Raw genomic sequence first — 23,741 nt, 5'->3', positions numbered from 1 at the left:
GGGTGTGTGGTGAATGAGTGTGTATGTAGTGTGTGTTGGATGTGTGTTGTGTGTGGTGGTGTCTGTGTATGTACATGTGTGTGTTTGCGTGTATACGTGTGGCATGTGGTAGTAGCGTGTTGTGTGTGATAAATGGGCGTATCCTCTGTGTACATGTAGTGTGTGTTGTGTGTATACATGTAGTACTGTGTCGTGTGCACATACGTGTAGTGTGCATATAGTGTGTTGTGTGTAGGCGTGTTGTGTGTGGTGGATGTATCTACATGTGGTGTGTGCATGTGGGTGTGTGTGATGTGTGGGTGTGTGGTGTGTGCTGGGTGTTGTGTGTATACACATGTAGTGGGCGTGTAGTGTATTTGGATGTTTGTGTGTGTACACACACTGTATTGAGGGGTTGTTTGTGTATGTAATGTGTATGTAGTGTGTGCTGAATGTGTGTATACATGTATGTGTACATGTGGGTGTGTGTGATGTGTGGTGTGTTGCTTGTGTGCGTACGTGTTGTGTGTGGTGTGTGTAAAAATGTAGTGTGTGTGTAGTGTGGGTGGTGGGTGTGTGTATATGTAGTCTCTGTGGGTGTGGTATGTGTATATACATGTATGTGTGTACCTGTGTGTGTGTTAGGGAGTGTTGTGTGTGTGATGTGGGTGTCGTATGTGTGGGTGTGTTTTGTGTGTGCATGTAGTGTGTGTGTTGTGTGTGCGTGTAGGGTGTGTGTTGTTTGGTGTGTGTGTGTGTGTTGTGTGTATATACATGTATGTGTGTACACGTGTGTGTTGGGAAGTGTCGTATATGTAATGTGGGTGTCTTATGTGTGGGTGTGTGTTGTGTATGCATGTAGTGTGCGTGTTGTGTGTGCGTGTTGTGTGTGTGTGTGTTGTGTGTGCGTGTAGTGTGGGTGTGTTGTGGATGTGTGTTGTGTGTGTGTTGTGTGCATGGTGTGTGTGTGTTGTGTGTGCATGTAGTGCGGTGTGGGTGTGTGTTGTGTGTGCGTGTAGTGTGCGTTGTGTGGGTGTGTTGTGTGTGCATGTAGTGTGTGTGTGGTGTGTGTGTACATGTGTATGTGGTGTGGGTGCGTGTTGTGTGTGTGCGTGTTGTGTTTGGTGTGTTTGTGTGTGTAGTGTGCGTGTGGTGTGTGCGTGTAGTGTGTGTGTTGTGTTTGGTGTGTTGTGTGTGCATGTAGTGTGTGTGTTGTGTTTGGTGTGTGGTGTGTGCGTGTAGTGTGTGTGTTGTTTGGTGTGTTGTGGGTCTGTGTTGTGTCTGGTGTGTTGTGTGTGTGGTGACGATGCAGCCGTGTCCCTGCCGTGTCATATTTCCGGGGGCCCTGCCCCCGCCCCCCCGCCCCCCCGGTGGGGATTCTGTGAAACCAGGAGTGGTGGTGAAGTGCGTCTCAGTCGTGTCAGGACCCGTCTGCAGGGCTTGCTGTGTGACCGCCTGGAGCCCCGCCACCTCGTGGGCGGCCGGTGGGGGCTGGACGAGACAAGCCTCTGGCCCTGAGACCCCCAGTAACAACTGTGTTCCTTCCTTCCTTCCTTTTGCACCAACAGAAGCAAGACAAGGTCCCTGACCGGTCGTCGGCGCTGGAGACGGAGAAGCGGGTGCGTGTGCACTGGGGGGCAGGGCTTCGGCGCGGCCGGCCCAGTGCGTGCCGTCCTCTCTGCCTCCGGGCGGCAGTTTGGTTGCTGGTCCCGGGGCAGCCTCTGAGCTCAGGGCAGGGGTCCAGGGGGCCGCTGGCATCGCTGGGGCAGGTGGAGCTGTGCAGACTCCGCTGCCTGAAGAGTGCTTGCCCCAGCGCACGCGCCCTCCCGCCCCGCTGAACAGAAGGGGAGCTTTCGGCAGCGCCCTGGAGTGAAGGCTAAGGACCGAACGTGAGCGGACAGTCTGCTCATTCTGACCGAGGAGAGGGGGCTTCTCAGTCAGCTGCTGACTCCTCCCGAGCACACTCAGGATCTTTCTGGGGGTCGACATTCTTGGGTTGGGAAAAGTCAGATGTACTGATGACCTCCAATGTCGTCTTGACCTGGAGTATAAAATACGTTCCCATCTCTCCTGTTACTGTGTTTAATTTGGAAGGCAGATCCGTTTTACATTTAGGTCCTGGCTAAGCGGGGCTGGGGGGATGGCTTCTTGACTGCCTTGGAGTCCATCAGTACTCAGTGTCTTGCTCTGTTGAACAGGAGAGGCGGGCCCTGGAGCGGAAGATGTCGGAGATGGAAGAGGAGATGAAGGTATGGAGAGGCTTACCTGTGGGCGGCCGCGGGGGCTCGTGAGGGGTGTGCACAGTGTGGGTGAGGGGAGCCTGGGCTCGACCCTCAGCCCCTTGGAACGGACGTGGCCTTTGGGCCAAGGGGACGTCTAACTGGCTGGGGCAAACCTGAGCTGAACCTGGAGGGTTTCCTCTGAGGGCTTCACCCAAGGGGCTGGACAAGAGGACAAACCCTGAGGACGGGCCGCAGGTGGGGCCCTCCGCCTGGAACGTTCGGTGGGTCTAGGGACCTGCAGCGACCATCCCCACCATCAGCCCTCAGGCCCTGGGAGTTGCACTCATGGGCACAGGATGGGGGGGCGGGGCAGGGCACGGCAGCGTCGGATCTGGGCGTTGGGGCGACAGTGAGGGGGCTGCACACTCGTGTGAAACACACTCAGGCTTCCACCCTGGGAGCCAGAGGCACCGCGCTGTGAGCTGAGCCCTTTGTGGGAGACTGTTCCTCGTTCCCATGGTCTGAAAAGGTTGGTTATTTACTGAAAAAACTTGCCCAGGGCCTGACAATGTCAAAACTCACGTGCAGTCCGGTACCAGGAGTCGCGTCGGTCTGCACGGCTCCAGCAGGGGAGGCACATGCGCGGCAGGCTCGGCGTCCCAGGGTGGATGGACGGGCCACGCTGCTGGGCAGTTTCGGGCAGGGCCCACCTATGTCTGCAGCAGGGCCGCCTCTCCTGAGGGCGTGGAGCCCGCGCTCCCCAGCTGCTGGTTTTGGACGCTCTGCCCGGCGCTCCAAGCGTGCCCCCCACACAGGCAGCACGTCCGTGCGCCGGTCTGCAGGGTGGCCTTGCTTCCTCGGGGCTCCTCTGTGTTTGCCACCCTTGAGCTACACTGTGGCTGCTATCAGGGTGCTCCTTAGGAAACAGGCCAGCGCGTAGGAGAGCGTGGACACAGCCCGAGCTGGGACCCTGTAAACAGGGCCTTCAGGAGCCTGGGCCTCATCCGCTCCAGGCCAGGCTGCCCTCGGGTCTGCTTGGCCTGCGTGGGGGGAGCTGCCGGGCCGCTCCCGCCCGTGTGGGAGCCCTCAGGCCGCAGCTCAGACAGGTGGCTCTGTCTCCTCCTCTCCCCCTGCGGTTCCCTCAGCTGGGTCACAGGCCTTCTCTTCTCTGCATCGAGGTCAGGCACACGGGGCGGTGCCCCACGAGGCCCGGATTCTGTGCCGCGGGTGGGGCCTGTGTCTGCACCCCGGGCAGCAGGCATGCTGACCGGAACCTGGCTTTTCATGCGGCCAGCCTGTTCTCCCGGCCAGCCGCAGACCCTGGTCACACCTGCGCCCAGGGGACTGTTCGGTGTATACAGAAGCTCAGGCCCTGCAGGCGTGGTCGCAGGAAGCAGGAGGGGCTCAAGGACAGATGGGGCTGGGGCTGGTTTCCTGACTCTGGACCCTGAGGTGGGCTGGCCTACCTCCCCCCTCCCCCCTCCCCCCTGCCCCATCTCACACCCTCCCCTCCCCCACCTCCTCATTCCCCACCCCTCCATCTCCTCACCCCTCCCCCATTTCACCCCCACCTTCTCCACCTTCACCCGACCCCCATCTCATACTCTCCCCTCCCCCACTTCCTCACCCCTCCCCTCCCCCACTTCCTCACCCCTCCCCTCCCCCACTTCCTCACCCCCATCTCCTCCCTCCTCATCCCTCCCCCATCTCCTCACCCCCTCACCCTCCCCCATCTCACCCTTCCCAATCTCGTCCCCTTCCTCCCCTCCCCTCACCCCCTCATCCCCTTTGCTCCCCTCCCCTCCCCTCCCCCAGGTGCTGGCATGGGAGGCCCTGCAGCCCATCCTTGTGGATACTGCTCTTGGAGTTTTGTTTTCCTGCTCTGGAAGCGTCCCTGGCTGACCCTGGCCCCCTGCTCGGCTGCTCCCTGCCACGCCTGTTCTTAGCCCTGCCCCTGCCGACTGCCCTGCCCCGACAGCGACATTCTTCCCCTCGACCCGCCTGTGCTCCCAGGTTCTGAGAGTTGTTCTCCTAGTCGAACGCCACTCTAGGAGGCAAGGACCATTTCATGGCGGGACCGTGATCACTGAAAGCGCCAGTCCCGTCAGCCCCAGGGAAGGGGCAGCGCTCTGGACTGTCCCCGGGTCCTTGTGCCTGGCCCCGCGCGCTGCACCGTAACCCCACTCACCCGCTCGTTGAGAGGACCCCCTGGCCTGGCCCTTCTGGGGTCCTGGGAACCGCGGGCCACCCTCCTGCTTCCCAGGCGGCTAGTCTCCGGCTGTGAGTCCAGGGTCGGCCGTCTGTCTGTGTGTTTCCTTTTCACCGTTTCCCCTTCATGCTGCTGCTTGTTTTCTTCTTTCTCTCCTGGAAACTATAGCCTTCCTCACCTTCCATTTCTGTCCTTTCCCTCTGGTGCCTGGCGACCTGTCTGTAGTCATGTAACCCGCAGGTCATCGTATCCGTCCGTGGAGTCCATTCTCTCCCTCCCAGAGCCGATGGTCCCAGCTTCAGGCTCAGAGGTCTGGCAGGAAGGACTGGGCCGGGCAGGATCCTGTTTATCGCTGGCTGTAGTCCTTCACGGGACGGCTGTGCGCGCTCCCCTGCTCCATCCGCCGTGCTGTGGGGTGACCACTGGACGGGCCTGGCGCTGGCCGCTCGTCCACTTTCTGAGACGAGGCCTCGGCCTCAGGCACAGCCACGCTCCCAGCCCTGCCCCGGGGCAGGGAGCAGGTCTCCACCCTGGCTTCCGGGCAGCAGAGCAGGCCTTGCTGCCACAGGAGCGCCTCCCACAGGCCTTGCTCCATTGAAAATGAAACATAAGTGAGGTAGTAGAGATTCAGAGAGGAGACGAATGGGAGTCAGGAGCCAAGTTCAGGGGAGGATGTGAGGAGAGGGGAGCAGGGCAGCCCCGGACACCGGCCCCCAGCCCCCCGTGCCACAGCCAGCCCCCAGCCCCGCCTGCCACAGCCAGCCCCCAGTGCCCCCTGCCTACCCCCTGTCTTCTGCCTCGCCTTGCCTTCCTTGCATGCAGACTAAAAGCAGAAACAGAAAGTCATGTGACTTCTTTGTCCCACTTTTCTCTTTTCTGGCCTGTCCTGTCTGTCTGTCCGTCCGTGTCTCACTCTCTGCAGAACCTCCACCAGCTAAAACAGATTCAGACCTTGAAGCACATGAATGAGCAGCTGCAGGCCGAGAACCGGGCTCTGACCCGGGTTGTGGCCAGACTCTCGGAGGCCGTCGAGGGCTCGGACCCCCAGGGGCTCTAGTCCTCCCCCCCTCCTCTCCAGGCACGTTCCCTCTGTTGTCGGCCTCGGGCTCTGCACTCGCCCCCAGAGCCTACGCGTGTGGGGTCCATGAAGGTTGGTGGTCTGCAGGCGCAGGGCAGGGGCCTGGCCTGGGCCCTGTTGAGACTCTTCCCTCAAGGTGGCCACGCAGGTCCGCGCGGGTCCTGGCCTGTGTGTGAACACCACGTGTTTCTAGTGGGAGGAGGCGGGGCTCTCGGTCAGCTGTGCCCCCAGTGCAGCCTGTTCCCTGCAGCAGTCAGGTTGGGCCTGGGGTGCTGTGACCAAGGGCAGGGGCTGCGGGCTCCAGACCCCCGGGGCTGGATTCCACGTGCTGCTCAGCCTCCGAGTCTGAAATCTGGGGTGTCTAGAGCTCCCCGCTTGTTCAGTGTGCAGCCAGGCGAGAGCCAGGCCCCGGGCCCTGCCCAGAGCGAGCGCTGGGCAGGGGCTCTGAGCCTGCTCCTCTCCCGCCAGCTGCCGCGCTGGGTCTTGCCTTCTCCCGTGTTGCAGGCCGTGCCCTCCTGCCTATCACAGGTCTGGGTCTGGGGCAGGGACCCTCCTACGGCCAGGCCCTCCCTGACGGGGCCACAGGCAGGTGGCCGTGAGCGGTCACCAGAGGACCAGGAAACTCGTGCGCTGGACTCAGAGCCACTCCCTCACGCAGTCTGAGGCCCGACTCACAGTCGGCACGTTTCCCACCAAGGTGGCCTGAGCTGTCCTCACTGCTCTGTGGTTTCACTCTCTGAAACGAGTTTTTAATTTCCAGCAACAATCTAATCAGTCCCGACCGAGGCTTGCTGTGCCTCTGGGTCAGTAGCTGGCAGCTTGCACCCGCTGGGTCTGAACCCCCTACCCCCGTTCCCGTCAGGCACACTGGGGTCCCCCTGCCGGCCGAGCAGCCCCTGGCCTCCTGGGAAGGTGCATGAGGGCCACGCTCCACTCAGGGAGATCAGCCCTTGACTTGGGGTGAACTAGGGGCCCCAAAAGATGGCCCAGTTTTCTCATTCCCCCTCTGGTGCGGCAGATCCTGGGCCTGGTTGGGGCTGGGGACCACGGAGCTGGTGGAGGTCTGTGCAGGCCCGTGCCAGGCTCTCTGCTTATAAGTTCTCATTCCGTGAGAAACCAGTCACTGTTCTTGTGGGAAGAACCGAGTCAGAAGAAGTGACCCACCCCAGGTCACTGGGAGAGTGTGGGGCAGGCGACCTCTGCCGTCTGGGCGCCAGCCTCTCCCGGTCCTTTCCGACAGCCCCAGACTGTTAGCAGGAGCTCGGGCGGCTGAGAAAGTGCCTCGACCTAGTTTTCCCAAAGAATCGAGTCTTAACCTGGAAGTGAATCTCCCGAGAGTCGAGGCCGTTTTTGGACGTGTTTTCAAAGGCAGCGGTTCAGACCCAATCTGAGAGCTGCCAGTGGTGACACGGCCATACCCACGTGGAACTGCTTCCCGTCCAGAGCCCGCTGTGGGAACTCGGCCCGGGCGTCTGCTGGCGGCCTGGGAAGGCATGTCAGAGGGCCTCTCCCAGCCTCTCGGCCCAGGCATCTGAGCAGTTGAGGCTGAGGGTGGGCAGGGAGGCCGTCTGGGCTCTGATGGGGCTTTGGGGGCATCACAGGGCTCAGAGGACTGCCCTGCTCTGGTGTTTCTGGATCAGCGCCCTCCTACATGCCATGCCACGGCTGTGGGCCCCTCAGAGTCCCTGCTTTGTGGGGCACCAGGGCAGGGATGGGCCTTTCTAGATACAAAGTGGTAAACCCAGAGAAGAGAGCCAGGTGCCTGACATGGCCCGGCTTCTGGACCCGCACCTGCAGCGTCAGCCTTCCTGGGAGGGGCTGTGCATGGACAGCGATGCTGGGCTCCTGTCCACACCTGTGGCCGTGAGGTTGGCTGTGTCCCAGCCCCTGAGGCCGTCCTGACGCTCCGGACACCCTCTGTCCTCTGGGTGCCAGTGCTTCTATCTGCGGTCCACACACGTTTGTCTGCAACTTAACCTGCTTCATCCGTAAGGGGCTGAGGGGACAGTTCCATCCTTTTCAGGAATCTGACTGGCCCCTGAGTGTTACTAGCAGAGCCAGACCTGGAATTAGCCCCAGGAACATGGCCCCATGGGGACTTAGGCCTGAACGACTGAGCAGAGGACATTGGCCCTGAAGGGATGGGAGTAGAGATTTGGTCGCCCTCGAGGTAGACGAGTTCTCTCTCTCGGACCAGTGCCTGCAGCTGGCTCACACACCAGCCGCGTTCCTGCGGGGCCGTCAGGGCGCTCGGACCCCACGCCTCCCTTGGGAGCGCCCTGCCTGGGCTGGGAGCCACTGCTCCCTTCGTCCCACAGGTCAAGCAGCGGGGTGTGAGGGTCCTGGGCTGACGGAACAGCGCACCCGCCTCCCACGGCAGTCCCGGCCCGGTGCTGGGGCTGACGAGGCCACGTGTGCCGCGACCCCAGGGGCCTCAGTGGTCCCATCCCCGGGCTGCAGCAGCGGGACCCGCACGTCGTCCCGTGGATGTGAGCGGAGGCCTGGGCTGCGCCCCCGTCCCCCGCCGCCCCCATCGCCCTCCGAACATCCCTGGGTTCCCAGCACACGCGCTGCTCCAGTCTCTCCAACCAAAGTGCTCCCGGGGAGGACACAGGAAGCAGTCACTCGCCCAGGAACGGGAGAGGGTGTCCCCGCCGCAGGGCTGGGAGCTGGCGCTGGTCACCCTCACACAGAGGCCTGGTGCGGGCCACGCCAGGCCTCACGCTTCTTCCTCCGCCCTGCAGGTCCTGACGGAGCTCAAGTCCGACAACCAGAGGCTGAAAGACGAAAACGGTGCCCTCATCAGAGTCATCAGCAAGCTGTCCAAGTAGGCCCAGCCTGGGCTGCCGGGGACGGCCCGTGTCCGCGCCCGCCGGCCGAGCCAGGACCTGCCTCTGGCTGCCAGCCACCGTCAGCCACCATGCCCTCAGCGGCCCCCCAACCCCACCCCCACCCCACCCCCACCCCCCGGCTCAGACAGTTCCCATCAAGGCACCACGGCGACCCTCGGCCGGCTGGGCATCCAGAGGCGGCTTGGGGTTGCCAGGCCCGCCTCAGACCCGGCCTCCCGCTGCCCGGCTGCTCGCCCCTGCCGCCCAGGAGCTGACTCTCCTCTGAGCCCACGCGGCGATGCTGGTGGCAGCAGCTTTTCTACTGACCACCTGCTGACGCCTGGCTGTTGAGGCGCCCACCCCGAGCTCGGGCGGCCTGGCTCATCCCCGCCTCTGTGCTGTTACCGCCCTCCCTTGGTGACCCCGCTGTGCGTGCCTGGGGCGTAGATGCCGGACAGGCCCTGAGCCCCGCAGTCCGTCCAGGCGCTCAGGCCGCGAAGCCGGGCCGGGCTCTCAGTGCGCCTGCCCCCGTCACAGCAGTTTCTTCACCAGAAAACCTGGGCTCTGAGCGCCCCACCTGCCTCGGCTCCCTTGACCCGATTTCCTGTCCTGAGAGAAGCAACACCTTCTTGAGGGCTTCTGAGGCGCGTGGGGCGGGCTGCTGGAGGTGGGTGTGAGTGGGGCCCACTCGCTCCTGACGAGGAGACGAGCCTCAAGGACGCTGACGTGGTGACTCTGGGCGTGTGTGGGGAGAGGCGCTCAGTTGCTTAGGAGCAGCAGGAGTCCAGGCTCCGGTAGGGGCAGGGCCCCCCTCCACAGCCGTGTCCAGGGACCCCACCCCGGGTCAGGGAGCTTCGGGGGTTGTGCCTTTATCACTCGCAAGTTGGGAGACGATGATGACCAGAAAGGTTCTGGGTGGGAGCGGAGGTCTTCCTGAGGCCCTCCTGTGATGTGCCAGCCCTGCCATGCGTGGTTGGGGACCCCGAGGCGCCGGCGGCTCCCTGGCCCAAAGCTCAGTCCCCACATGGCCTGCTCTCTCTTCTCGTCCTGGCGTGGCCTCCTCCCCGGAGAGAAGCCTGGACGGACCACGCCCTTGGTCCAGTGCAGAGTTTGGTTATGAGTCCTTCGTGATGGCTTAGTGTTAACACTGAGGCATGTGCTTTCTGTTGGTTTCGTCCCTCGGCTGGTATGAGCGCGCAGGTCAGCTTTGGGGTTGCTGTTGACGTCTGGTGTGTAGTTGTCAGCAAATGCTACCTCTGTCTGAGAAAATGACAGAGTGCTCCAGCTCCTCCGTGGTCCTCAGAAGCACCCCGTGCTCCTTAACCCAGAGCTATGCTTGATCACAGTCCCGGTTCCAGACAGGAAGTCTGTCTCCTGGAGCAAAACTGCTTTCTCAGGGCGTGCAGACCCTTCCCCATGCACACGACAGGGGGGTCTGACAGTGGGGACAGGCGGGTCAGGGGCGACACCACGTCAGGGGAAGCTCCAGTCTTCAATGCACCACCCCTTTGCTCTGGGGGACCTGCAGGGGGTCTTGACCCTGATCCCCGGCACCGGGCTGGCAGGGCCCTGCCTCTTTTTCAGGAGAAGGAGGCTGAGTGGGAGGGGTCACCCCACCCTTCTCGCGGCAGGCGGAGCCGGCAGAGGAGCTCCGGCTGTGCCTTCTGGGCCGCGGGCACCTCCCGCAGCCCTCGTGTGTTAGGCCCCAGCTCGGGAGGGCAGGCCCTGTGGCCAGAGCCCGTGGTGTGCGCCACTGCAGTCTCAGGCACGGTCTCACGCAGCTCATTCTGTAGCGGACCCTGAATCCGGTCTCTTTCCGGGCCGTGTGGGTCGTAAGGTGGTGGCCAGGGCCTCCTTGCTGCCCCGGGGGCTCTGCCCTGTCACCACGGTGCCTGAATGGGAGGTTGGCAACTGGGAGGGTCCTAGTCGGCGGCGGTTTGCGGTTTTCCAGGGAGGCCGCTCTTGCGGGCCTGACGACCAGGCCTCCAGCTGCAGCCTGGCCGCTTCGCCACCGTTCCCGAGGCCGCTGCTCCTGGACCCGAGGACCGGGCCTCCATCTCCTCTCCTGCAGGGCGTTGGCTTCCCTCGGCCCCCGCCGCCTGCCTCAAGGAGGGGTCAGGGCTGTTGGAATAGCCCCCGCCTCCGCCTGACTGTGTGATCTGCCCAGACGGACAGACAGACGTCAGGGTTTCAGCCAGGCTGCTGGCGCAGGAGCCCGACGGGGTGGGCGCTGCTGTGGGTGCAAGGCAGTGGAGACAGCACGGAGGGGCTTCCCGGGGCCCCAGCCCGCGTGCCTCCAGGGCGAAGCCTCGAGACTTCACAGCTGAGCCAGCAGGGAGGGCCCAGCTCCAGCCAGCGGGGGAGCCCCTGGCACCCCGCCTCTGGACGGAGCGGGCATAGGCAGTCCTCCCAGTCAGGGCCAGTACCGAGCGCTGTCCCCGTGCTGAGCTTCAGGGCAGGTGTCGGCACCTGGGGGTGAGTCCTCGGGCACCGTGAGGAGGCGGGGGGCAGCAGGAGGAAGCGGCTGGAAGGACAGGGCCGGGCGTTGGGCCCTGGGGCAGCCATGCTGCCGTCTGAAGGCCTGGACTGGTCTGGGGTCGGGTCTCTAGACCTGAGAGTATGTGGTTTTTTAGATTCCTAAGGAGACCAGATAGTTCTCACACTCAGATTTTGCTCATTCTAACTTCATAAATTCTTGTTTTCTTCTCCATTCAAACTGTTTAAGTGTATGGTTAAGCGGGAGAGTGAATTCAGCGTGGAGGGCAGTCCCCCCTGGTGGCTGGGTGAGCCTCTGGGCGAGCGGCCCTCTCGGGAGGTGGTGCGGCCCCTGGTGGCCTTGAGCTGTGTTTCTCCCCAGCAGCCGCCCTTAAGCAGGCAGAGGACCATCCTGAATGGGAACCAGTCTCAGTCCTGGGGGCTGTTGGGGCTGTCCCGGGCCGAGGTGGGTCCCCCTGCCCGGAGCAGGGCTACAGAACGGAGCTTGCGGCCCCTCGAGGACTGCGTCTGTCGCCTGTGCTGACTCCCTGGGGCCCGGGAGCGGTCACTGTCGCGGCTCCTGGGGAGTGAGCGGGCTCTGTGGCGAGGAAAGGCCAGACAGAGTGGCGCTGCCTCCCGGGAGGCCGGGCTGGGTGCAGGCTGGGGAGAAGACTGCAGGCAGAAGCTGCTGAGAGTCTGGTCCCCCTGAGGGGTGCTGCGCTCAGGGGTCACTCTTGCTTCCTGCCTGCGTGTAGTGTGTTTGCTGCTCGGAGATGTCACAGCCTCACCCCGGCTTCATCTGGGGGCTCTGTTAACTTGCATCTTTGCCCCCTGCCCCCCACTGCCCGGCCACTCTGGTTCCTCTGCTCACTGTCCTGACGGGGACTCCAGAGTGATCTCTGCCTTGGGTGGCCCCTTACGGTGGCTTTGGGATGCGCCTGTGTCCTTCCAGAACAGACACGCTTTCCACCCTCCTGCTCCCGCATTTCCCTAACGCTCAGTCTTTGCTTTTCTCACTTGGAGCCCGTGGTGCTTAGAGGAGGAGGGGTTTTCGACGAGTTGCCCCAACTTGCAAAGCTGCACACGCCCTCGGGGGGAGGCCTGGCCTGGCAGGGCCCCGGGGGCAGCCCTGCTTCCAGCTGGAGGCGCCTAGGTGGTCTCGGATGCAGGCGGAGCCCTGGGCTCTGCCCTGCCCCTTGCCTCCACCCCACCTGCCTCCTGGGCTGGAGGACTGGCCTCCAGCCAGGCCCTCTGGAAGCGGGCTGCAGGGGCAGGGCCTCTGAGCCCCCGAAAGGCCGACTGTCCGGTCAGGAGGGGAGACTGTCCCCCAACCTGCCGCGAGGGGCCCTGCCTCAGGCTGTGACTCTGGTCGCCATCCCCGCCGTCTCCTGCCGCTGCCTTGGCCGGCTGGGTGGAGCGCACGCGTGAGAAGCTCCCCGGGGTCCCCACACCCCCGCCCGTCACCTCAGCCCCCCACCCCCGACTCCCCTCTGGGACAGCACCTCTGTACACACACCTGGGGGGTGGGGTTCAGGGAGGAGCCCAGATGCACTTCGTGAGCTGAATGTATTTTTATGCAACTTTTGAGTGGCCTTTCAACCCTGAGGTGAATGGTTTTGTTTTACTGGTTGTTGTTATATAGTATTATTAAGTATTCTGTGTTTGGAAGTTTGGGAATAATAATATTCACATCTGTATGATGCTTGTAAACACAACAGTATTTATAAATGAGTAAATTAAATTGTGTTTTAACTTTGTGATGGTCTCCGAGCTTTAGGAAACGGGGCTCATAGAACCTCATGTCTGGGCCAGCCTGTGGTATTTCTCCCACCAGGCCTGACTCTGCTTAGTATCCAAGCTCAGACGCGGTTGGCACATTTGGGATGGCATGGCCGTGGGCCAGCCCGTGGCATCCCCACATCACCGTCCCGGCCGTCGGGGCCTGCATCCCAGGGCTGTGGGCCTGTCCGGCGGTGACCCTGGTGCTCGTGGCCAGGTCCTGGTCTCTGCCCTCCGCAGCGGGGTCTCAGGGCCACTGCTTGGGTTGGGGGAGCCAGAGCCCCTCCAGAGCTCCAGACCATAAAGGCAGTGGATGGGGTCACCGGAGATGGTGGCGTTCAGCGCAGGCAGCCGCCCAGGCCTGGCCCTGCATCCACCCCCACGCCCCCCGGTTTCTTCACGCCCTGCAGAGGCCCCATCACCACACTGGGGGCCGGGGAGGGGCCAGGCGCCTCGTCCCCCACGGTCGCCCGTAGAGGTCCAAGGCTCAGGAGCCGGTGCGCAGCAAGGGCTCCTTGTGCTCAGTGGAGACGCATCCCCTAGAGACCCGGGGACCGCTGAGGCCCGGCCACTCCCTCCTGAGACCCCCGGCCAGCCTGAAGGGCACTCTGCCTTCTTGATCCAGAGTCGGGACCAGATGCCCACAGGCCTCAGGGCCTGCCAGGACCCCCGAGGAGACCGCCACGGGCTGAGGTGAGGGGGAGCGTTGCGGGGGGGCACACTTTCCGGGTTGGGGGGTGCTGCCTGTTCCCTGAAAACCCCCGAAGCCCTGGCCTCAGAGGTCAGACATCTCGGGTTTCTCCGTAAGCTAACCCAGCATTTGTAGGTGGCGTCATTCCACAGACCCCGCGGGGCTCAGGCTGCGGCCGCATCCCAGGCCTGCTCTAGCTGGCTGGTGGGGGGGCACCGAGGGTCTGATCCACCCCTCCTCCCTGAAGGCCCTGAGGGCCCCGCATGCCCACCACCCCCCTGAGCCCAGGGCCAGGGTCTCAGAACTGTGCCCTCACCCCGCCCAGCGGGAACAAGCAGAGACCCCCACCCCCAGCTTGCTTTCAGCTCTTTTCTTTAATAAGGAGATGCTGCTCGTTACAAAAGAACAAATTGACGAGAGACCAGAGTCCGTGGGGGGGGGTGGGGGGCACTGCCAAGCGGGGGCAGGGGTTGGGTGGGGGGCCTGTGAGGCAGGCTGGGGTCCCGGTGGGCCACACGCTGCAGGAGCCTGGGCCTGCCTGCCCTGGTCTGGGGGCTTCAGAAGCCGCAGCGCCAGTGCTGGGACAGGAGGGGTCGGGGCAGGACGCCCGGCTGCTCTGAGGGGTCTGGGGTCCATCCCGCCCACACCCCCTCCCCCAGTTCGTGGAGCGCGGGGCCCACGCCCCACCATGGCCTCAGCCAGTGCACCCTCTCAGCAGGGCCCACGGAAGAGCCACCCTACCCAGGGGCTGCTGGCAGGAGCTGCCGTCCTCTGGGTCCCTCCCTCCCTCCCCAGGGGGCGGTGGGGCGGGGCTGGGTGCGGATGGGGGTCCCACCCCCCCCACCTCAGAGCAGCCACAGCTGCCCACTCCTGGGGTGTCCCTGCCCAACAGCAGGAGCTGAACGCACCTGTTCTCCAGCCCTGCTGCCCGCCGCCACCCCCACCCCCTCAGCTGTGCGTCCACCCAGGGGCATCAGGACCCGACCACAGACCCAGCCTCCAACAGCTCCCATGCATCCCAGTCGTCCCCCGGGGCCCCCACTGCCCACCCCCCCCATGTGGAGCAGGGCCGGGGGGACACCGCTGGGACCCCACCAGGAGCGCAGGACACGCATCTGTCCTCGGGACGCGGGGCAGGGGGGTGGCAGGCAAGCCCTTCACAGTGTCCTGAGGGGAGCTGGTCAGAGGGGCCGGGGGCTCTGACAGGGCGGCCCCGGAGACCTCCGTATGGCTTTTCAGTGGATCAGACAGCAGGCAGGGGAGCAGGCCACACACAGAGGCCGCCAGGACAGCTCTGCCATGGACATGCACCAGCCGGTCAGGCTGGGCCCAGGCCAACTCCCCAGGCGTGGGGAGCTGGGGGAGACACGGACTTCACACACGGGGTCGGGGAGCAGCTCGGGGGTGTGATGCGGAGCTGGGCTCCGGGCACGGCCATGCAGCTGTTGGCATGGAGCCGGGGCGTGCGTGGGCAGGGCGGCGTGTGCATGGGTGGCCGCCATCGTGTGCAGCTGAATGCGCTTGGGGGCAGACGAGGCTGGCTTCTCAGGCTCCTGCTCTGTCTCCAGGTCACAGCGTCCCCTTCCCAGTCCTGCAGCTCGAAAATGGGTACAATCCCGGCGACCCGTCGTTGCCCCCAAGCCGGGGAGGCAGGAGTGGCCGCAGGACGAGGCTGCCCAACAGAGCACGGCCGCAGGTCAGTGGGTGTGGGGGCATCCCGGCCAGCGCTGAGGGCGGCCTCACACCTTCAGTTACTGGTGGTTTGTCTGAAACTCACGTTTACCTTGGCACCTGGGCTGCCGGGCTGAGGGCGGCCAGCATCAGGCCCGGGACCCCTCCGTGTCGGCCGCCACCAGGGCTCTTAGGTGGAGAGGGGGCCGCGGGGCGGGGACAGCCTCTCTGGGGGGGCCCAAGAACTAACCCAGACCCTGCGGGACCCAGGGGGGGGTCTCTTCCAACCCTGCTTACTGCGCCCCACCGCACCCCACCCCCGCGGGGACCCTGGCCCTCTCTGCTGCTGCCCCAAGGCTACCGCAACAGGAGCTTGTGTGGTCTCCTGGGAGGAGGGGCTGAGGCTGTGCTGAGACCACCCCGCCCCCTACCCCCCTCGCCCCTGGCCACAGTCGGAGGCCCTGCCCCAAGCCCCTGTTCCGGAGAGGGGAGGAAGCAGCCTGCGGCCCCGCTCGTTTCTGGGGGCCTGGGTTTTGCGTGTCACTCTCAGCCCCTCTGTGAGAGGCACCTCTGCTACTTCCCTCCTGGCGACCTTCACTCCACGGAGGGTTAGGGTACCCACAGGCCCAGGCCAGGACCCTCAGGCAGAGACAGGAGCACGTGTGCGTCTCCCGCAGCCACAGACCAGCAGACACGTCTGCTCAGACTGCTCCTCTGGGCCCAGCCGACCTGGCAGGCCCCTGTGCCCCCACCCTGCCCCTCAGCCAGCCCAGTACTGTCATCCAGCCCCAAATCCAGGCTCAAGACCCCCAGAGCAGCAGACGCATCAGGATGGAGGCCAGTCCTGGGGAGGGGAGGGGTGAGAAGTCAGCCTGGGGTGGAGCCCTGAAATGGGGGGATCCTCAGGAAGCACCGAATCCCGCTGCTCTGTGGTCACCCGGTCCTGAAGGCAGGGCCGCCCCCTTCCCCCCCGTGAAGAGGGGGCCCCCAGGACACAAGCCCTTGTGCACACACAGGGCCCCAGCGTCTTCCTCCCGCAGGAGCCTGCCGAAGACGGCCATCCGTCCAGGTGGGGGGACGTGGGCTGAGAGGGGAGCAGCTCTGGGCGCTTGGGGGCTGCAAGGGGAGGAGGGAGCCCACCGGGGGGGCGCGGGCTGATGCTCCTGCCCAGGCTGCAGGTGGGGAAGGAGCCTATGTGCACACTGGACTCACGTATATATGGCTTTTTATCAACACTGGGGACGGGAGGTGAGCGGAGAGCCAGCATGGGGACCCCGGGGCAGGGACGGATGCCCTGGGGACCCAGAGAAGCCCCGGGGGACGACAGGAGGCCAGCCGGCTACTGGCCACTGCCCCCCAACCCCGCTCACCTAGGCCCAAGGACGGCCTCCTTGGGAAGCCCCCGGGTCTGCACAGACAGTGCTGCTCCACTGAGACTAAAAGAGGAAACTGGCGCTGGCAGGATGGTGGGAGACACTGCTCAGCTCTCGGCCCCATTGGGGGCCGGCACCCGCGCCTCCCACCCGGAGACCAGGGCTCAGCAGGCCCATCGCCCTCTCTCTGGGGAGGGGTCTTCTGTGTCTTCATGGTCTGACATCTCCCGTCCACAAGGTGAGCTCGCAGGACAGACAGACCCCGTGTGAGTCCGGCCACCAGCTCAGGTCCACGCTGTCCCCGAAACCAGCCCGAGGGGCAGTGACTTCTGCACAATCCAGTCTCCACGCCTGGCCTCCGAAGCAGCCACTCACGCACCCCCGCCCGGCCAGGAGCCAGAGCGCGGGCCCTGTCCAGAACCCAGCAGTGCCGCCGTCTCGGGGGGCCATACGCCTAGGGAACGGGAGAGGCTGCACTGCCAGCCGGGAGCACCGCCTCGGGGTGAGCCTGGGGTGCAGCTTCGCAGGAGTGGGGTGCGGGCATGCAGCGGGGACGGCTCCCGGGGTGGGCTGGGCAGGCCACGCCACCTCTGGGGGCCCTCCTCCCACAGCCGTCGGAGGGGAGGGTCCTTATAAAAAGGGGACGGGGGCACGACCACACAGACGGGCAGGGCGCCCCGCGGGGGCGCGGCTGAGGTGTCCGTGGCTCCGGGTCTCAGCGGCGGCCTGGCCGCAGCCCTACTTGCTCTTGCCCAGCAGCGCGTCCACCTCCTCCTCGGGCTTGAGCGAGTGCCACTGCGCGATGGGCCGGCGGGGGTTGGCCAGCATGTCGGACCAGTGTCGCAGCTCCGTGCCCGTCGCGCTGCTGCCCACGAAGATCTTCCCGATGGCCTCGTTCTTGCCCAGCTTGTCGTAGTCCAGCACGGTGACCACCACCTGCACCTTCTGCGGGGGAGGGGGGGACGGTGGGCAGGAGCCCTCGGGCGGCGCCCCCAGCTCCCACCTCCTTCCGCCCAGCCGGTCCCGTGCAGCCGGAGGGGCAGACCCATCCTTGCAGAGTAACAAAGGCCATGCTAGAGAGGCCTGCCGCCCACACAAGGGGCAGCTCGGGAAGCGCCTGGATCCAGGCCCCAGGGTGGTGGCCGTCTGCCCACCCGCCCGCCCGTCCGCCCGCGGGGGTCAGCAGTGGGCCCCAGCCCCACCAGCCCTGCACCTGGATCTGCTCAAAGGGGATCTCGAAGCTGAAGGACTCGTTGAAGTAAGGGTTCAGGGTCTTTTTCTTCACCGTCGTCTTCTTCTTCTTGAGCCTCTTGCCGTTCTGCATCAGGTGGATCTTCACGTAGGGGTCTGTGGGGTGCAGCAGCCAGGCCCTGAGCCCACCCCGGACCGCCAGCCCGGGGCCAGGGTGGTCACAGGCGTTGCCCCTGTGACCCGCCGCAGCCTGGGGCTCGGTAAGGGGCTCGGGGCTCCTGGTGACATCTGTCCTGGGCAGGGAACACCTGGGACCCACCCCACCCATCCTCCGACCTGGGCCATGAGACACACCTACATGAAACCGGCCTGCCCAAGGTGACTCAGGAACCCCGAGCACTAGCTGAAGACAGGGCGGTCGCTCAGCCCTCCAGCCTGGCAGAGCCCGCCCCTCACCCTGCAGCCCCTTCCTGAGAGCCGCCCCCACCTCCCTTGCAGCCTGAGGGCTCGGGTGCCCTGGGCGGCGGCCAGCAGCCCTGCGCCCACCTGAAAGGCCGCCCACGTCCATCTTCTTCAGGTTCTTTGCCTCCAGGATGCAGACAGTGAGCTTCCCGGCTGTGGGCACGTATCGCAGCGAGGTGCAGATGTCCCCCAGCTTCTCTGGCTGTCAGGAGAGCGGGGTACGGGCCATCTCAGCAGCACGGCTGACCCCTTGGGGCCTCGGGCCAGGGGCAGCCCAGCCCTGCCTGCGGCAGGCAGACACTGGAGCTGCAGGCACCATGGCCGGTGGTGCCCAGGAGGCTCTGATTGGACATAGGGTTTGTGGGGTCCCGCCCGCAGCGTACGCTGTCGTCTTCAGAGCCCCTGGCACCTCCCATCTGGTGTCAGTGGCAGAGTGCAGGGACCTCGCGACCAGAGAGGAGGGTCTGTCTCTGCCACTGCCACGGCGTGGAGCCGAAGCGTCTCAGAGGGGGCCTTGGGGGCCAAAGCCGGCCACCTCCCCCATGTCCCGGTCAGGGTGCAACCCCGCACCCAGGGGCTGGTGCTCGCAGGGCAGCGTCTAAACAGAGGTTTTGTGCACAGCGGGGGCTCGTACTCGGTGAGTGTGTGAGCAGGTGCTGCAGCCGCTTCCGGGAAGACAAGCCCTGTGCTGAGAACCCGCTCAGACAGCGCGGGCCTTCGCCGCGGACACACGAGGACCCAGGTGGGTCACTGGCGCTAAGCGGGCAGTGGAGAGAACAGGAGCGCGGTGTCCCCTGCGCCTGCGGCCTCGCCGGGCAGCTGACCCGGGGGCCCGGCCGGCGCCGCCCCACGCCAGCCTCACCTCCTCCTTCTCCCCGCCCCGCCCCGCCTCGCCTCACCTCCTCCTTCTCCCCGCCCCGACCCGCCTCGCCTCACCTCCTCCTTCTCCCCGCCCTGCAGGTCTCGCCACTCCTCGATGGGCTGCCCCAGGTCCACCGTGTTCATGGGCACCTTGACCTCGCCGATGATGTCGTGCTTGGAGAAGCGGTCAAAGTCGTAGATGGCCATCACCAGGGTCTTGCCCCCCAGCTCCTGGTATGGCACCTGCAGGGCACAGGCAGGATGAAGGGGTCAGGGCAGCTCGGGGGCGTCCGGAGGCTGTGGACATCACAGAGACTCAGGCTCTGGTCCCAACCGAGCTGTTCCGGGCCTGGGTCACGGCCCGGGACACGGTCCGCCGTGCCTCCCGCCTGTCACCTTGAAGGTGAAGGTCTCGTTGAAGGCGGGGTTCAGCGTCTTCCGATGGACTTTGGTCTCATATTTCTTCTTCTTGTCTGGAAGGAGGAAGACCTTGACGTAAGGGTCCGAGGTGCCGCCCATGTCCAGGGCGGGCAGTTCTGCGGCCTGCAGGACGCCCACGGTGAGCTGTGAAGAGAGCGGGCACCTGTCAGTCCCCCGTGGGCGGGGGCCAGGCAGGATGCAGGGTCTCCATGCCGCAGGGAACCGAGTGACCCTGGGCCGCGCTCGCCGGGAGGTGGTGACCTGACCCCACACCTGGTTGGCCTGGAAGTCGTAGTCCAGGGAGAACTGCAGCTTGCCCAGGTTCTCTGGCTCCTTCTCCTCCTCGCCCTCACCCTCACCCTCCGTCAGGCCCGTCTCCGCGTCATCGTCATCCTGGGGGGCTGAGAGAGCGGGGTGCATCAGGGACAGAAGGGGGGTCGCCCCCATGTAGAGCCCGCCCCGGTCCTCCCCGCACAGGACGCCACCCCAGACAACACGTACCAGGCGTGTGGGCCAGGCATCCAGGCCGGGCGCGTCCACAGGGAGAGGAGAGGAGACGGTGGTGAGAAACCCCGCAGCGCAGACCAGCCCGCGTAGAGCCGAGGACGCCCCACACACAGGCCCCACGCGCACCCGGGCCCCCACGCACACACCCTGAGGCCTCCCGGGCCCCCACGCACACACCCTGAGGCCTCCAGGCTGAGCCCTCCTGCAGTCCTCTGCACTGACTCCTTCAGCAAGAAACATCTCACACAACAAACAAGGGGAAGTGAGGTGCCCAAGAGGAGACACGGGACACCTCCAAGCCCTTTCCGGGCTGGGCCCCCAGGAGACGGGCGGAGAGGAGCCCAGTTCTCTGAGTTCTGGCTGGCCCGCTGGCCTGCCGGTGGGAACCCCAGATCCCCTGTCCCTTGGCGGGGCTCGCCCCGGACCAGCCCTGCCGGCAGAGCAGCCTGGCCCCGCCTACCGGGCCGCCCCGCCTACCTGGCCGCCCCGCATGTCCTTCATGTTCATGGCGTTCTTGGCGCCCTTGCCCTTCTCCTTCTTGTTCTTCTTCTTCTTGCAGCAGCACTTCTTGCAGATGCAGAAGCAGCAGGTGAGCAGCAGAAGGCCCGTGACCACGGCAATTGCGATCAGCGCCCAGGGGGGCACTGCCCATGGGGAGACAGGGTCAGCGGTGCCACCGAGCAGCCCACCTCCTCTAGTCGAAACCCAGATAGGCTCTGCCCATCATGACGCGCCCTGTGCCCCCGCCGTCACCACCCCCATGGGGCCCAGCCAGGCTCTGCTGAGACGTGACTGTGGCTCACACGGAGGATGGAACAGTCCTTGTGCAGACCTGATGGTGGGGGGTTGGGGCAGCCTTTGAGTGCAGTGCTGAGAGGGCTGAGCTCCTTAGTGACCTGGGCGGGGGGGTGGGGGGGGTGGCAGGGGCAGTGGGGCCAGCCCTCAGCTGCTCCCCCCAAGTCTGGACTTTGGGCATCTCTTCACTATCTTCACCAGGAATCTATGAAGCAGTGAGTGAAAGTCGGCCAGTTGTGTCCAACTGTTTGTGACCCCCATGGACAATACAGTCCATGGAATTCTCCAGGCCAGAATACTGGAGTGGGTAGCCTTTCCCTTCTCCAAGGGATCTTCCCAACCCAGGGATCGAACCCAGGTATCCTGCATCGCAGGCGGATTCTTTACCAACTGAGCTATCAGGGAAGCCCCGGTGGGGAGGGGGTTATTTTCTAACAGAACTATTTCAAAGTGTAACTGGAAAGTGTAACTTCATCTTTAGGTTTCACCTTTTGAGTCTTCTAAGTTGTAAGAACATTCTGCCCAGGGAGGTGAGGGCACAGAAACGCCCTATTCCCTTCATTAGTGACAGACCCCTCTGCCGCCCCAACTACCCCCAGTCCTGAAGGGGATTGCCAAAGAATCCAGCCTAGAGCCCAAATATTAGGAGAGTGCGCAGCCGTCTCACCCCCCTGGCCCACCCAGCACACAGGGACACTCACGAGGCAGCTTGACTATCTCGTTGAAGAACCTCTCCTTGAACATAGCAAACATGTCCTCCTTGCCCTCGCCCGCTCCCCCGCTCTCTGTGGAGTTGTCCACTGGGCCGGCGGGCATGGTGGTGGTGGCAGGAGCCACCACAGGCTCCTGGTTCCTCTTGAAGATGCTCCTCATGGTGGCAGAGGGACAGCTGCGGGGGAAGGGGGCAGGGTGAGCACCCCAGAGGCCCAAGTGCAGACGGCTCTGCCCACAGGCTGCGGAAGGCTCTTCCAGAAGCTCAAGACTGTGGACAAAGGCCGTATGTGACAGACCCACAGCAAACATCCTCATGATGGTGAAAACCTGCAGCCTCACCACTAAAATCAGGACCAAGACAATGGTGTCCTCTCGCCACTGTTGCTCAGCAAGCAGGGGATGTCCCAGCTACAGCAGCTAGAGGAGAGCAAGAAATAAACGGAATCCAGGTTGGAAAGGAAGAGGCAATGCTGTCACTGTTCGCAGGAGACGTGACCCCATAGGAAACCCTCACAGTGAAGCTCACCTGCAGGTGACGTGACCCCATAGGAAACCCTCACAGTGAAGCTAACCTGCAGGTGACGTGACCCCATAGGAAACCCTCACAGTGAAGCTCACCTCCAGGTGATGTGACCCTATGCCAGGAAACCCTCACAGTGCCACCAGAAGACCAGTGAAGCTCACCTGCACAGAATTAATACACAGAAACCCCTTGGTCCCTATACATTAATAGCAAAAGAACAAAAAGAGAAGTTAAGAGGAAAATTCCACTTACCATTGCATCACAAAGAATAAAACACCCAGAGTGAACCTACGTGAGGAGGCAACAGACCTGCACTCGGAAAACTAACCCTGATGAGAGAATCGCAGCAACACGACAGATGGAGGGACCTCGTGCTCTTGGAAGAGTCAGTGTTGTCAGACGACCACACTTCCCAAAGCAATCTACAGATTCAGTTCCATGCAATCCCAACCAAATTACCAATAGCATTTTCCACAGAATTAGAACAAAAAAAATTTACAATTTTGGAACTTACAGAAACACAAAAGACCCTGAACTGCCAAGGCAATCTTGAGAAAGAAAAATCTATGAATCAGGAATTCCTGAAGGAATCAGGCCCCTTGAATTCAGACTAAACTACAAAGCTACAGTCATCAAAACAGTGTGGTGCCGGCACAAAAAAACAGAAACATAGACCAGTGGAGCAGGGCAGACTGCGGGATAAACCCACTCACCTATGGGCACCAATGGAGCAGGGCAGAAACTGCAGGATAAACCCACTCACCTATGGGCACCAGTGGAGCAGGGCAGAAACTGCAGGATAAACCCACCCACCTATGGGCACCGATGGAACAGGGCAGAAACTCCAGAGATAAACCCACTCACCTATGGGCACCGATGGAGCAGGGCAGAAACCGCAGAGATAAACCCACTCACCTATGGGCACCTCATCTTTGACAAAGGAGGCCGGCCAGAATATACAATGGTGTAAAGACAGCCCTCAATAAGTGGAGCTGGGCAAACGGGACACTTCTAACACCAAAACACAAAGTAAACTCAGACGGCTTAAAGACCTAAATGTAAGGCCAGACAACCATAAAGCTCTTTGAGGAAAACATAGACATAAGTTTGACATAAATTGCAGCAAGATCTTTTTTGACCCATTTTCTAGAGTAATAAGAATAAAAACAAAAGTAAATGAGACCTAAGTAAACTTTAAAGCTTTTGCATAGCAAAGGAAACCATAAACAAAAAGACAACCTGCAAAATGGAAGAAAATATTTGCAAAGAGACTGACAAAGGATTAATCTCCAAAATATACAAATGGCTCATGCAACTCAATATAAAAAATTTAAAAAGGAGCAGAAGATCTAAACAGACATTTCTTCAAAGAAGACGTGCTGCTGCTGCTGCTAAGTCACTTCAGTTGTGTCCAACTCTGTGTGACCCCATAGACGGCAGCCCACCGGGCTCCCCCGTCCCTGGGATTCACCAGGCAAGGACTGGAGTGGGTTGCCATTTCCTTCTCCAATGCATGAAAGTGAAAAGTGAAAGTGAAGTTGCTCAGTTGTGTCCGGCTCCTAGTGACCCCATGGACTGCAGCCTACCAGGCTCCTCTGTCCATGGGGTTTTCCAGGCAAGAGTACTGGAGTGGGGTGCCAGTGCCTTCTCCAAAAGAAGACATACAGATGGCTAAAAAGCACATGAGAAAGTGCTCACCATCACTGATTATCAGAGAACACAAATCTAACTCCAGTTGGGCATCCCCTCGCACCAGTCAGAATGGCCAGCTTCAGAAAGTCTGCAAACTGAATCCTGGAAAGAAGGGAACCCTCCTACACTGTTGGTGGGAATGCAAATTGTTATATCCACTATGGAGAACAGTATGGAGGCTCCTTAAAATATCAAAAACAGAGCTACCATATGACCCTGAACCCCCACTCCTGGGCATTGACCTGGAGAAAACCATAGTTTTAAAAGA

General features: G+C 62.9%; 2 protein-coding genes and 1 long non-coding RNA gene across 12 annotated transcripts in view; 2 read left to right on the top strand and 1 right to left on the bottom strand.

Annotated features, from left to right (window-relative positions):
* The window catches only part of PPP1R12B (protein phosphatase 1 regulatory subunit 12B), a 167,369-nt gene extending 154,818 nt beyond the window's left edge, over positions 1–12,551 (top strand). For 5 of the 7 annotated variants that reach the window (XM_059875613.1, XM_024976591.2, XM_024976590.2 and 2 more), the window contains 3 exons: positions 1,548–1,598; positions 2,178–2,228; positions 5,333–5,488. In XM_059875613.1, the coding sequence (XP_059731596.1) occupies positions 1,548–1,598; positions 2,178–2,228; positions 5,333–5,467 (237 nt within the window). In that variant the 3' untranslated portion in view covers positions 5,468–5,488. Of the gene's footprint in view, positions 1–1,547; positions 1,599–2,177; positions 2,229–5,332; positions 5,489–8,232 lie in introns of those variants that run through there. The other 2 variants (XM_024976580.2, XM_059875611.1) reach the window with 2 other exon arrangements.
* A 1,068-nt stretch (positions 12,552–13,619) lies between these two features.
* Positions 13,620–21,573, bottom strand: SYT2 (synaptotagmin 2). 4 transcript variants are annotated; one of them, XM_024976596.2, is made up of 8 exons: positions 21,246–21,417; positions 20,227–20,393; positions 19,516–19,635; positions 19,219–19,386; positions 18,898–19,065; positions 18,046–18,163; positions 17,522–17,655; positions 13,620–17,253 (listed from the first exon to the last, which is right to left on the bottom strand). In XM_024976596.2, exons 1-8 carry the CDS (start codon positions 21,415–21,417, stop codon positions 17,047–17,049), a joined length of 1,254 nt encoding a protein of 417 aa, XP_024832364.1. In that variant the 3' UTR covers positions 13,620–17,046. The 4 variants fall into 4 exon arrangements, with proteins under 4 accessions (XP_024832364.1, XP_059731603.1, XP_059731602.1 ...); XM_059875620.1 differs by having other exon boundaries at positions 19,219–19,635; XM_059875619.1 differs by having other exon boundaries at positions 17,522–18,163.
* LOC104972797 (uncharacterized) lies at positions 18,968–21,605 on the top strand. Its single transcript, XR_009490777.1, has 2 exons — positions 18,968–19,056; positions 19,303–21,605. It is a non-coding gene; the product is annotated as an uncharacterized lncRNA (long non-coding RNA).
* The last annotated feature ends 2,136 nt before the right edge of the window (positions 21,606–23,741 follow it).

This window comes from Bos taurus, chromosome 16 (genome assembly GCF_002263795.3).
Source record: "Bos taurus isolate L1 Dominette 01449 registration number 42190680 breed Hereford chromosome 16, ARS-UCD2.0, whole genome shotgun sequence".
In the NCBI taxonomy this organism is placed as follows: domain Eukaryota; kingdom Metazoa; phylum Chordata; class Mammalia; order Artiodactyla; family Bovidae; genus Bos; species Bos taurus.
This window is presented reverse-complemented; position numbering and strand designations above follow the sequence as displayed.

Bases quoted from the DNA above. Each gene is read 5' to 3' on its own strand.
- SYT2 (XM_059875618.1), bottom strand. From the start codon at position 21,573: ATGAGGATGTTTGCTGTGGGTCTGTCACATACGGCCTTTGTCCACAGT. The intron at 19,636-20,226 runs GTAGGCGGGGCG...TCAGCCCCCCAG, and splicing joins AGGACATGCGGGGCGGCCAG to GATGACGATGACGCGGAGAC. The intron at 17,254-17,521 runs GTGCAGGGCTGG...CCTCCCCCGCAG, and splicing joins TCCCCTTTGAGCAGATCCAG to AAGGTGCAGGTGGTGGTCAC.